General features: G+C 36.0%; 1 protein-coding gene across 1 annotated transcript in view; it reads left to right on the top strand.

Moving 5' to 3' along the window:
* The first annotated feature begins 2,236 nt into the window (after positions 1–2,236).
* The window catches only part of smap2 (small ArfGAP2), a 32,311-nt gene continuing 20,688 nt past the window's right edge, over positions 2,237–13,859 (top strand). Inside the window, exon 1 of the mRNA XM_073821787.1 lies at positions 2,237–2,814. Coding sequence (XP_073677888.1) covers positions 2,712–2,814 — 103 coding nt within the window. The 5' untranslated portion in view covers positions 2,237–2,711. The remainder of the gene's footprint in view (positions 2,815–13,859) is intronic.

Below are 13,859 nucleotides of genomic sequence, written 5' to 3'. Positions count from 1 at the left end.
AAAAGTGGGTGGGTCCAATATCATTTGTTTTCAACTTTTCATACAATTGTTCCGACGCCCATGAATAGATATGTGACCATGGACCACAAAACCAGTCTTAAGTCGCTGGGGTATATTTGTAGCAATAGCCAAAAATACATTGTATGGGTCAAAATGATTGATTTTTCTTTTATGTCAAAAATCATTACGAAATTAAGTAAAGATCATGTTCCATGAATATTTTTTGTAAAATTCCTTCTATAAATATATCAAAATGTAATTTTTGATTAGTAATATGCATTTGTAAGAACTTAATTTTGAGAACTTTAAAGGTGATTTTCTCAGTATTTGGATTTTTTTGCACCCTCAGATTCCAGATTTTCAAATAGATGTATCTCGGCCAAATATTGTCCTATCCTAACAAACCATATATCAATAGAAAGCTTATTTATTGAGCTTTCATATGATGTATACATCTCAGTTTTGTAAAATTTAACCTTATGACTGGTTTTGTGGTCCAGGGTCACATATGATTATTATTAGGGCTGGGCAAAAAAATCGATTTTTCGATATATTGTTTTTTAAAATGTCGATTCAAAATTGATTCTCAAAGGCCACGTATCGATTTTTTTCTATATTTATTTACACAAGCATTAAACATAAGATTTATGTTAATCTTATTACTAGTCTAATTCACTAGGTGTCATCCCCTTATTTACCTGACATAAAATAACCTGATCCTGTTTCAACAAGGTATGCAACTGTTCTGACTTGTCCAATTTCCAGCATCAGTTTTTCATCTGATGAAATCAGTTCTGTCTATTCATTCATTGTAAACATCTGAAATATAGAGTTGAGTTCTGTTATATTGCACCCAAGTGCACTTAAAATTAAAAAGTGTTTATATTAGGGCTGCACAATTAATCGTACAATGTTGTGAGGCGCGTTTAGTCAATGAAGCCGGTACTTTAGTAGTAAATCTCCATCACGTGCGTTCAGCTGGATCGGCAATTAATGCACAGACGTAAATCACTGACAAGCTATGCCAAATCCCGCTCAAAATCACATTCGATTTTGAGCACGATTTGGCGTAGCTTGTCAGTGATTTACGCCTCTGAACGCTCCAGCTGAACGCACGTGATGGAGATTTACTACTAATCAAAGTACCGGCTTCATTGACTAAACGGCCTCACAACATCGTGCAATTAATCGTGCAGCCCTAGTTTATATACAGGTTTGTGGCTCTTAATTTCCTTTTATTAATTAACCACTTCTAATCTTATGTTCACTGTTATTTTTTTTTATAAATGTAGGATTTGTATTAAATCTATATTCATTCATATTTTCAAATCAAGAATTGAAATCGAGAATCAAAATCGAATCGAATTAAGAACTTGAAATTCGAAATATTTTTATTGTTTTTTGTTTTTATATTTTCACTTTTTTTATGTTATTTTAAATTGTGGTAATTTTGTTGTCAGTTTTTCTTTTGTCATTTTATTAGTTTTGGTTTCTTATTTTTATTTAATTTCTAGTTTTTTAGTAACTTCATATTAAACTTATTTCATTTAGCCTTTATCTTGATCTTCATTCAGTTTAAGTGTTTTTGATATTATAATTAATATTTATATACTGACATAGTATTAATATTTTTTATGTGTGTGTGTATATATATATATATATATATATATGTATATGTTATGATTTTTTTATTTCAGTTTTAGTTTTTAGTAACTTTAAATTAAACTTATTTCATTTAGTTGCCCTTTAGCAGTATTTCTACTCTTCATTCATTTTTTTAAAATCTTATATTTCTATCGTATTTCATTTTAGTTTATTTCAATTAACAAAAATGTTTTATGATATGCAGTGAGCTGAGATAGTGGTATCTACCATTAAATAATCTATTAGTAAATCTATTAATAATCAACTGTGAACACTAAAAAAAAAAAATCATTGTACACAATTATTGTAATTAATACATTTTAAACTTTTCTAATCTTGCCTCACTAACAAAAACTGTTGATATAAGAAGCACAACATTTTCAAATAAGTGTTTGAAAAACCAAAACCACCGAATATGAAAACATATCTTTGACTCAAACCTTTAGTTATTAGGAAATAGTAGCATCTCCCCTGTGTGACAACAGGAGCATGAATGAATGTTACATCGATGTCCGCAGTGTCGTGTTTCCCCGCAGGGTGGCGCAATTTCCCATATTCCAGAAATGACACAAAGGGTTTGTAATTCACATCATTGAACAGCCAACATCACGACCGCAATTGTCTATCTGATTCCGGATTTAGTTGTGCTATCTTTCAGACACTGAATGTTTTAAACGGCACATGTTTGCCGACCAAAAGCAGACACGACAGAGTGCGCAGCTGAGATGAGTAATACTCAAGTGTAGTGCTTGAATGTGCTCGATGTGTACCTGACACTGCGGGTGGAAAGTTGGGTGTCAAGAGCCAGCGAATGTACAGCGAGGAATATGGTGTTGTTTTTATATGAGCCGTGCTTCAATGCCTTTTCCTCTTCCTGGTAAGATTAGCGGAAGCCAGCAGTACAGTACTGTGCTTTTTCTCTTCATCTGCAGCAGCAGCCGGTTGTGACAGTCAGCGATCCGCTTGCCGGTGTATTTCGTTTAAGGACAAACATCTGAACATCATTTGAGCGGTCTTGGACTATTTATCACGGAGCAGGTCCATCAGCGAGATACTGATTAGTGAAGATGACGGGGAAATCAGTCAAAGACATTGACCGCTATCAAGCTGTTCTCACATCTCTTCTCGCCTTAGAGGAAAACAAGTTTTGCGCTGATTGTCACGCCAAAGGTAAGATTCATATTTAAAAGATGCGCTGTATTTGTAAATAAAAATACATAGTTAGAAATTAAGTTTATGCACTTATTTGTAGTGTTTGTGTATGAGAGGTTTGGTTAGGCCCTGTGTGCTTTACATCAGTTTGGTTGGTGCCTTGATGTCCGATTCGTGAACGAATCGTTCTGTTTGAATCGGATCTTTTTGATGAATCATCTGAACTGGCCTGTGTCGAGCGTTTTCCAAAAGAATCGTAAGTCAGTAAATTGTAGAGACAATCGGTGTCAGTGGTTTCTACGATCTGCTTAGGCTTTATGAAACAAACCCGAATCGTTGGTTCACGACTCGGACTGAATCAGTTCGAACAACTCATTGTACTTTTTGAAGTACAAATTGTCTCGTTTGGACATTTCCAAATCGTAATGAGAACGACTAGGAAATATTTGACAAAATTTGCAGTAAACATGGGTATAACTTTATTAAGAGTTTGCACTGAATTCACAATTTGCAGGGCGATATTGGAGATAGCTGAATGTAAACAACAGCATAAGTTGCATTCTGAATACATTGTTCTGCTAATTATATGTTGTGTAAATCATGGGAAAATCATGTGGAAGCTGCTAAATCATATAAGGACTTAAAGCAGGAAAGGTGCAATATTTCGACAAACAAATTCATAGGTGGTAAAAGTACAAGCAGTTTTCATTGAGAAATTAGGCCACCTAATATATTGCGTACCTGACTGGAAATTATAAGAACAAACACAAATGTTGTTAAGATTCTTGCTCTGGAAATCCTGGTTCAATTTGGCCAAGCACAAGTGCCATCTTTCCTCAGACAGTTTGTTTGCACTCTTCTCCTTGATTTGTTATATATATAAACTATATACTATAGTTTATAGTACTGCAAGTGTTTTTTTCCGGTCCGACTGATTAGCGCAGGCCAAAACATGACAATAATTGACCATTTTCAGTAGCAATAATTAGCAAAATATGCACGTTTTGTTCTGTTCAGGTGCATAGTTTGCATTCCATGCCACCAATATGGCCGTGTTGTGAAAACACTTAAAATGTTCTATAGTATAATAAGGCCCTGATGACATGCTCAAGTCCAAACATTAAAATAACTACTGAATCGCTTCATACTAGTTCTTTGAAAAGAACTGTTTGAAAGAACCGATTCACATTAATGAATTGCGATTTCATCTGCGCACACACATAATATTTGTGCAGGTGTGTTGCAAGTGTATAAACATGTCGCTAGACTAAAAAATACAGTTGTATCCTTTATTAAATCTAGTCTACTAAGAGACAACATTCAGTTTTTCCATTGCACAAAAACTAGCAGGCCTTGTGCAATACAGCTGTTTTTGCAACTATTTCTTGCATCAGCACTACTTTTTCTTTTTGTATTATTATTTAGTTTCTTTGTTTATTTTTCTAAATAACCACTATATTACTAGAATTTAAACAGCATTTTGTTTTCACTTTGAGGTTGCATTGAAGAGACTGCTGTTGTGGTTAAATTTCACATCAACTTGTGTTGCACAACATTGCACAAATCACTGTATACACACACACACACACACACATACAGTTGCGTTGACCAAACTATGCTGCTTATGTGATTCTGCTTGTCAAACACTTTGTGTTGGCAGACTTCCCTATTTTGACCTCCAGCCCTCGAGGGACACAGTTCTGCCCTTCTCCTTATTCTAAGAGGCCGGCTACTATTGGTCAGATGTAATCTGTTCCCAGCCCTCCCTGTCCTGTACTGAGTTTGAGGACAGCCAAAACTTCTCATGTCCTCTCTCATCTGTATTCCAGTTGCACTCTGTTCTCTTTGAATGCTCCACTACTTGCTTTGAATGTGTCGCTTGGTTGTGTAACACACGATTGTTCCCTTTTTCATACTCCAAATACATGTAAATGTTCTTGCCCTGGGATGGAAGAAGCTTGTGTAGTGCAGCCACAGCATTTCCTCACTTTGAAAAAAAGGGAAACAATCCCACAAGCAGTAAAATTCAGTTACAACTTCATCTCAAAATCAAGCCAGTCTCGTAAACTGTAGCTTGCAGTGGTCAAGCTAGGCTAACAGGTTCTTCACGTGATGATTCGTTTTGACATATGTACAAATGTGGACTTTGCTCAGCTGAAAAAACAAAACAAACAAACTGTATTTGTGTGTAAACTGTGGTGGAAATTGTTTAATGGTTAACTGGCATTTGACTTGACATTTTGTGCATTTTTGAACTCATTACTGCTTCTCTGTTAGCACTTTGCTGTAGTGATACTATGTCTTCGCACATCTGAACAGAGCAGGTGGCTCAAAGATCTAATTAACAACTTGTGCTGAAGAGTTTTAGGTGTGGGAATAATGCTGTGTTTCTCTTTGCATGCTACACAGTTTCCACTAGCATGCAAGATTGTTTGTTTTCTGGCTGTTTGTGCATAATAGAGAAGAGTGTTCTTATTGTTGAAGAGCGTCATGTGGTAGACAGGGTATTGTGTATTGGTACCAACCTGCCATGTGTTTTGAAAGCACAAAATTATCTTTTATATCACACCTACCAGTGATGGATAAATTGAGAAACTTTACTAACCATGAATATTTCTTAAATGCATTTTTGTCCATGGTAAAGGATTGTAAGCACACTAAGAAGTAGGCCCAGATATTGTGGTGTTGTGGTAGGAAGCTACAGTAACTGATCTAGAATCAGTTTTAGTACAGTATAGATTTCCATGATGGCTTCCTTTTAAGCTCATCACCTAAGCAACTACCTGTTTCTTCCTGTTTTGGCTGAAGCTCACTTTCAGTCTGTAATTTAAAGTTGAGCTGCAATCATGGAGGTAATACAAGTAGCTGTAATAATCTCTGGAGTTCAACTGATGCTGTCTTTTAAAGCTCGATTTATTGAATTGCTGGAACTCTGTGTATCTCTCATTAAAGGGCTGTTTCTTATCTTTATCTTTGTTTTATGTGTTCCTTCATTTTATTGTTTAGTTGCAGCTTGATTGTATATGGAGGGTAGTCTGTGTTTAAACGGCTGAATGAAATGGAGATCAGAGAACGGAAGTGGTTTTTATGTGTGACCTTTTCTCCCAGAACACCTTGGTATGAGGCTCATTTGCATTCTCTTGTTCTGCGGTTGTCATGGAGATATCACCGTGGAGGCTGGAGTGGATTGAGGATGTGATGCTGGAGGACACGATGACTGTCCCTTATAAACCCTGTCAGTTTCTCACTGAGGAGCCGATGTACTTCTGTTCCAATCCAGGCTCATTGGAAAAACACACCTGTGGCAATGTGTGTGCAAAATCATATGTTGCTGCTTGTGCATTTCATGACACTTTCGAAGTAAGTTTTGTTGAAGCAAGTTTAACTTTAATGAAAACAGGTGAATGTGAATTCGGAAATAAATGTCTGGTTAATGCTCTTTTGCATTTAAAAAAATAAAATGTAGCACCTATCTACCCTGGAAATCCAGAGGTCTCGCGAGAGCACAATTTGAATTGTCTCTGCAAGACACTCTGGCATCGAGCAATGATGCACGTTACTGCATTACGTAAGCAGTTCTGGGAACCAATCAAATCGGTGTATCTGATGTAGGCGGGCCAGAGGCGAGCTAAGCTGATGATGACAGCGCTGCAACATCCGGAATCATTTAGTAAACATTGAAAGATGACTACAGATGAACACCGGTTGTTTGAAACGGCTTTGGCCGCTACAATGAACGAGTTAGACTTTGATTAATATAAAAGAGGAACAGAAAACCGCGCTCAAATCGTTCCTTTGCAAGAAGGACGTTTTTGCTGTTTTGCCGACTGGATACGGCAAGAGTTTAATCTATCAGTTAGCTCCGCTGGATTGTTGTGATTGGTCGTGGCATTATCCAATTGCTTGCAGTGATAGTTTCAAATGCATGGTTGGTGCCGCCCCTCGAGTTAGGCCCTTTTTATTGCTCGTTGCCAGACCCTTAATCTTAATAGATTAGGGTCTGGATTTTTTCCAGGCTAGCACCTATCTAAAACCTTACAATAAACGTATCCAATAGTGTTAACAAAAGCAAACTTGAGATAAAAAGCAATTATGTCCTTTCAGCTTGCTTCTATAAATGTTTAAGCTCTTTTATCATGACTTGTGTATTGAGTACCAGGTGAGCTACCCAGCAATCTTACGGTGTGTTCACACTTGTAATTCGGTTTGTTTGGTTAATTTGGTCTGGACCAAAACGTAAAATGATACATTTGGTCCTTGTCTGTTAGCGTTCACACTGGCATTTTTGACAGCGAATGTGAAGATACCAAAGCTAAAGGCATAGTGATACATTCACAACCTGATTGGTCAGGTAGAATGGCGTATATTTTGTGACGAAACTCACTAAACACTCTAAACAAAAGGAAAAGGTGCTTTCGACAGCAGTGTGTGTGACATCAAGTACCCATTCACCGATCAGTCTGGTGATTGCCGCTTTAAGTCGAATACATGCAGTGCCGCCTACTGGACTAAGCGCGCTCATTGTTGTGTGTATACGATTTAATTTTATTTTTTTCACAAAGAGCTCATACAAGGCACTTTACCTGCTCGTTGCTCTATGTTTGCCCTCTGCTCATTTTGATTTGGAAACACCACTTGTTCACTTTGTGAAATCATGTCGCATAGCATCGCATCATGTCATTACTTCTTGTTTTTGGTTCATTTAGAAGTATTTGGTCCATGTTGCGTTCATGTTTCGTTCGAACCGCACCAGAGTTCGTTTGGAAGCAAGCGAAGACTAGGGTTGTTCCGATTCCGATACTAGTATCGGAAATGCCGCCGATACCACAAAAATATCTAGCATCGGAATCGGCGAGTACTTGAACCCACGTACCGATCCGATACCATTTTCTTAAGATATGTTATTCCCGCTAACAAATCAGAAGCCAGTTCTTCTTCGCGGCTCAGAATGCAAACAGTGTTGCCACAAGCAACCACTGTTTAGAGCAGCGAAGAAGAAATACAAATGTGCTAGCAGTTTGTCCGCTAAAACGGCGGCATGTCTCATATGTAGGGCTTTATGATTTCTGCGATGCGGAAAACACGGACGGAATCGCGGAATCCAGTCAAAATGGAATTTACAGTTTAACGCGGAACGTCACGGAATTTGTCAAAGTTTGATGCATTAATCAAAGGTAGTTCATTACACTTAAATCAAATCGTGATATGGACTAATATTAAGCCAAAAACCGACTGTTTAAATATGAATTAATGCATGGTTCTGTGTTAATGAATTGTACAGGCGCATGGATTTGTTTACTCCTTGTACTGAAGCGCGCGGGACACTTGCGGTAATATTAAAGGGCTCCAGACTGTGACCAATTTTTCTGCCAGTGTTACTAATTTTCGTGAGCGGTCACACTGGCGCAACCACCGCGTTGTTCAACTCATAAGCTCTGCCATTTCTGTCTCAGATGAGAAACATAAAATGGCACGCGAAACGAAAGTGAAACTAACACGACACGTTTGAGCTGCTCAGCGCTGACCGTTTATCAGCTTGGACTGCAATGCAAACAAACTTGCACAAACCCCGAACAGCTTTATTCGGGAGCCAACGTTGATTTTGCAACACTGTTACTGCTGCGAGATGCAGTGAGGAGCATTTGAAAATGCCGCACAATGAATAAGGTTGCTGCGAGATCTAGTGAGAATCTTTCAAATTCTGGCCAAAATTCTCTGTTATAAACAGGGCTGATGTACGTTAGAAAACCAGATTAGTAATACTAACTATATGAAAAAATATTACTGTCAAATGTATGTCATATAATAAAAATACTCTAGTTCACTGTATATGTCATATAATAAAAGTTCAATGTATGTCATATAATAAAAATACTCTAGTTCACTGTATATATCACTGTATATTTGTTTTATTAAGGAATAAGTCTGAAGCACACAATAAAATAATTTATTAGTATTATCTACAGCTGTATATACAATTACACACCCAGGTATCGGATTAGTACTCGGTATCGGCCGATACCCCGAGCCCAGGTATCGGAATCGGTATCGGGAAGGAAAAAAGGGTATCGGAACATCTCTAGCCAAGACCCATCTTTTTAATGGTCGTGGTCAGCTTGTTTGGTGCCAAATGGAAAGAAAATATGATATTTAGGTAAAATAAGAAAAACTTTTCTGTTCAATAGTTTACACCCCTGGCACTTAATTCATCGTTTTGTCTTCTGAAGCATCAGTGAGCGTTTGAACCTTAGTGTGAAAAGATGGATCTCAAAATCATAGAGTCATTGTTGAAAAGGGTTCAAATACACAAATGCTGAAAAACCAAAGAATTTGTGGGACCGGAAGGATTTTTCTGAAGAACAGCAGGCAGTTTAACTGTTTAGGACAAACAAGGGACTCATGAACAAATATCACTAAACAGACAAAACCCAGCTGTGGATCATTCAGGTAACAACACAGTATTAAGAATCAAGTGTATGTAAACTTTTGAACAGGGTCGTTTTTATAAATTCAACTATTATTTGCTCTTTTGGACTATATATAAACGTGTTTTCATCTTGTCATTACTTCATGTTTTTGGTTCATTTAGAAGTATAAACCGCACAAAGTATTCTCGTAACTTGATAAAATTAAGGTTGAACCACTGACGTCATATGAACCATTTTATCGATGTCCTTACTACATTTCTGAGCCTTGAAAGTGCTAGTTCCATGTTTTTGGAGTTTTGCTCTTTTCAGCAACTCATATCTCTGAATTCATGAAGCAGACACATTAGATGGGAGAAAATGGTTGCAATGCTGTCAAGGATACCTGTTGAATGTAATTACGAAGACCCTTCTTTGAGGTTTCTTAACATTTTTAATAGGCTGTTTATTCTTTCTGAGCTGCATCGTGCTGGAAGCATCTCTCTCCCATTGTAACATTGTTTGTGTTACCCAGTAGTTATTTCTAGTAGTTCATTCACCACTAAGGAATGGATGAATGGATTTTATTCACATGGTTGCCACATGATGTGCTTCACTTCACTGTAAGTATTTTGTGAACTCTCCACAGATCAGGAACATTGATAAAGAGGTCTTTGATGAAAATAAACTTGAAATATGAACAAATGATCTAAAGCACCTAACAATTTAATATTTGTTTTAAGATGTTAAGACAATAAAGTAAACATATCTTGGATAGAAAGCAACAAAAAATGTTTTAAAGATAATTTTTACATTTTTTGACTTTTTGAATTTGAAGATCAGGGTAAAATTATCTTATTTCGTCTTCTGAGAAACATGTACCTTCTAAAGGGCAGTACTAAATGAAAACAAATATTTAGGCAAAATAAGAAAAATGTACACATCTTTATTCTGTTCAAAAGTTTACACCCCTGGCTCTTATTTCAGTGTTTTTCTTCCAGAAGCATCATCAAGTTTTTGTACCTTCTGTTATGATTGCAAATGAGTTCCTCAGTTGTCCTCAATGTGAAAAGATGGATCTCAAAATCATACAGTCATTGTTGGAAAAGGGTTCAAATACACAGAAATTCTGAAAAAAAAAAAAAAAAAAGAATTTGTAGGACCAGAAGGATTTTTCTGAAGAATAGCGGGCAGTTTAACTGTTAGGACAAACAAGGGACTCTCACTAAACAAACAAACAAAAAAAAAAAACATCTGTGGATAATTCAGGTAACAACACATAATTAAGAATCAAGTGTATGTAAACTTTTGAACAGAATAATTTTTATAAATTCAACTTCGTATTAGTATTTCTTTACTGCAAGGCATTGTACACATCCTCGATTAATGAGACATCATAAGCTACAAGCGTCCCTGTTCTCCAGGCGTTATGCCGGCTTTAGCTTAGATTAGCATGAAAGTCAGACTGCAGTCCTAATGCTGCTGCTCACAGACACATGCTAATAGCGTGACAACAGAGAGTTGAGATAGTCTACACAATTAAGAACAAGGCCTGTCTTTATGAATTTCATCTTGAATAAAACAAGAAGTCCATCTGCTTTGAGGGTGCCAGACTCAGTTCATGTCCTCTGGTTATTTTGCGACTGGAGAAGCCTTGTAGTTCCCAGAAAAACTGGCAGCCTTGCAGGCCAAGAATCCCTCAACCCATTTGGAGAAACTGGGTCTTTAGTTCATAGCCCGGTTTGTGGTTCACTCTCAGTACACATCTATTTGGAGAATCCAAACGTTGGATCCTATTGAGAAGGGAATTTGAATACAGACCTGTATTAGACCACATTGCACTTTTTAGTTTCTATGTATTAAAGAGAAATCGTCCACAATCTGTTTGTTTGTGAAGCCCCACGTTTGTTCGGTACACATCCTCTCACAACAGGACCAACCAAAGTCCATGTTTGTCTCCTGAGTGGTTCTGTTGGTCTTCTTTGTTGCTGTTTGATTCAGGAACGCTCTCATGTGTCTTGCATCGCTCTTTTGGCAGACTAGAGTGCTGTCTGTCAGAGAAACACATTATAGATCACCGCATGTTAATGCAGCTTTAACAGCAACATTACGACAGCTTTGTGGCACTGTAAATTTACGCACAAAGACTGTAAAAAAGGCTCCTGTCAAGCTGGAGGGGAAGGTGTTCGCTCTTTCTTGTAGATCAACAGTTGCCTGGGGTGTGCAGGAAATGCTGGGCTCCTTTAAAAACGGTCTCTGCCAGTAGCTCCGATTTTTTTTTTTTTTTTTTTTTGTTTGTTTCTGCCTACCCACATATGATTTTAAAAATAGATTTTACACTAAAAAGTACCATTCAAAATTATAGGGGGCAAAAAAAAGGTCAAAAGTTAAAGACATTTAAATTGTTTCCAAAATATGCATATTTTATATAAATGTTATTTTGTTTTGTTGAAGCTGCACAACTGTTTTTAACATGGGTTCTTGGGCAGCAAATCAGCATATTAGAATGCTTTCTAAAGGATCATGTGACACTAAAGCATTTAATACACAATTATATTTATCCTATAATTATCATATTTTAAAATATATTATAATTAATTATAATATATTAATACATTAAGTATAAATGTATATAAAATACATGTTTTATATTTTTAATCTACTTATAAATCATGTACAAAATGTTTCTATATTTATAAATTTATACTTGTGTATTTACCCTACAAAAATATTAGTATTGTATTTTTATTTGAAGTAATATGGAACTGTGATGATAATTTTCTAAAGTTCTTTCTGTTTTTTTTTTAACAGTAAGATTTTTTTTTTTTTTAAGAAATCTCTTCTGCTCACCAAGCCTGCATTTATTTGATCCAAAAGTACAGCAAAAGCAGTACAATTTTGAAATATTTTCACTATTTAAAATAACTTTTATATTTCAATATATTTTAAAATGTAATTTATTCCTGTGATTTCAAAGCTGAATTTTTAGCATCATTACTCCAGTTTGATGCTCAAACTATTATTATGTTGATAACAGTTGAGTAGTTTAAAAAAAAATATAAATCTTTTGCAACATTATTGTCTTTATAATCAATTTAAAGCATCCTTGCTAAGTAAAAATATGAATTTCTATCATTTCTTTTCCAAAAAAAAAAATTATACTGCTTCCAAGCTTTTTATTTAAAGGAACACTCCACTTTTTTTGGAAATAAGCTCATTCCGGTGTAATAGTCAAGGAAGTTTGCTGCCGAAGCAGGCGTAGTAATATCACGCAGCACAACGTGACCAAATGCATACACAGGGAGCGTTCCTCATTGGAAGTTACCTTGCTGGGAACTAATTTCAGGCGCTGCGTGATATTACTGCGCCTGCTGCGTCCATATCACGGCAGCAAACTTCCTTGACTATTACGCCGGAATGAGAGTGTAGTTCCTAATCTTATCGGCCTAGAAAATCGCATCTTTACATTTTCAACCGGTTTTATTACGCGATATAACTGCAGAAGAGTCAAATTTTAAGTAGGACAAATACTGAAACTCATTGGTTATTTTTGAACATGATGCTATTGGTCTAATAAGGGGAATCCGCTTTTAGCCATTGTGCCGCCCACAGTTGGAATCAGCTTCCAGAAGAGATCAGATGTGCAAATACATTAGCCACATTTAAATGCAGACTCAAAACTCATCTGTTTAGTTGTGCATTTATTGAATGAGCACTGTGCTACGTCCGAACAGATTGCATTATTTTATGTATAATCATTTTTACTGTTAATAAATTTTAAATCAATTCTTAAATCATCTTAAATGTTCTTAAATTTTCTGTTTTTATTGTTGTGATTATTATTTTACATTATGATTTTTTTTTATGCTATTATGATTTTAATTCCTTTTATGTACAGCACTTTGAATTGCCATTGTGTATGAAATGTGCTATATAAATAAACTTGCCTTGCCTTGCCTAATAGGATTCAATGATCTATGCTAAGCTATGCTAAAAGTGATATCGCCAGAACAGGAGAACGCCTGAATGGATTTCAAAACGGTAGAAATCAACTTATTAACTCAGGGGGAGTTGGAGAATGAGCAAAAATTTCCAAAAAAAGTGGAGTGTTCCTTTAAAAGACAAATCCTGTTTTAAATATTGATAATTATACAAGTATTAATAATAATAATGTTTCTTGAACAGCAAATCAGCATATTACAATAATTTCTGAAGGATCATGTGATGCTGAAAATGTAGCTTTGAAATCACAGGAATAAATTATATTTTTAAATGTATTCAAATAGAAAACCGTTATTTTAAATGGTAAAAATATTTCACAATATTACTGCTTTTGCTGTATTTTGGATCAAATAAATGCAGGCTTGGTGAGTAGAAGAGTCCTCTTTAAAAACAACAAAAATCTGTTCAAAAACTGGTATGTCTACACAACTCTTAGACTCGTCTTTGACCATCAGGACTTCCTTATTGTTTAGCCCTAAAGTGATTTACCTTTCTTATTTTGGTACACAGTTACTGTGCTGAGTGGACTCGTACTCTCCTTCAGTGTAAGTCAATTACATGTTTTGCCCTTGTTTAATCATCTACCAGGTCAAAAATCTTAAGACTAATCACGTAGAAAGAAAACAGTACATCTCATCTCATCACCTCAAGGTACAG

The sequence above is a fragment of the Garra rufa genome, chromosome 17, assembly GCF_049309525.1.
Source record: "Garra rufa chromosome 17, GarRuf1.0, whole genome shotgun sequence".
Lineage (NCBI taxonomy): Eukaryota > Metazoa > Chordata > Actinopteri > Cypriniformes > Cyprinidae > Garra > Garra rufa.
The sequence above is the reverse complement of the archived record's forward strand: the minus strand, read 5'-3'. Positions and strand labels throughout refer to the sequence as shown.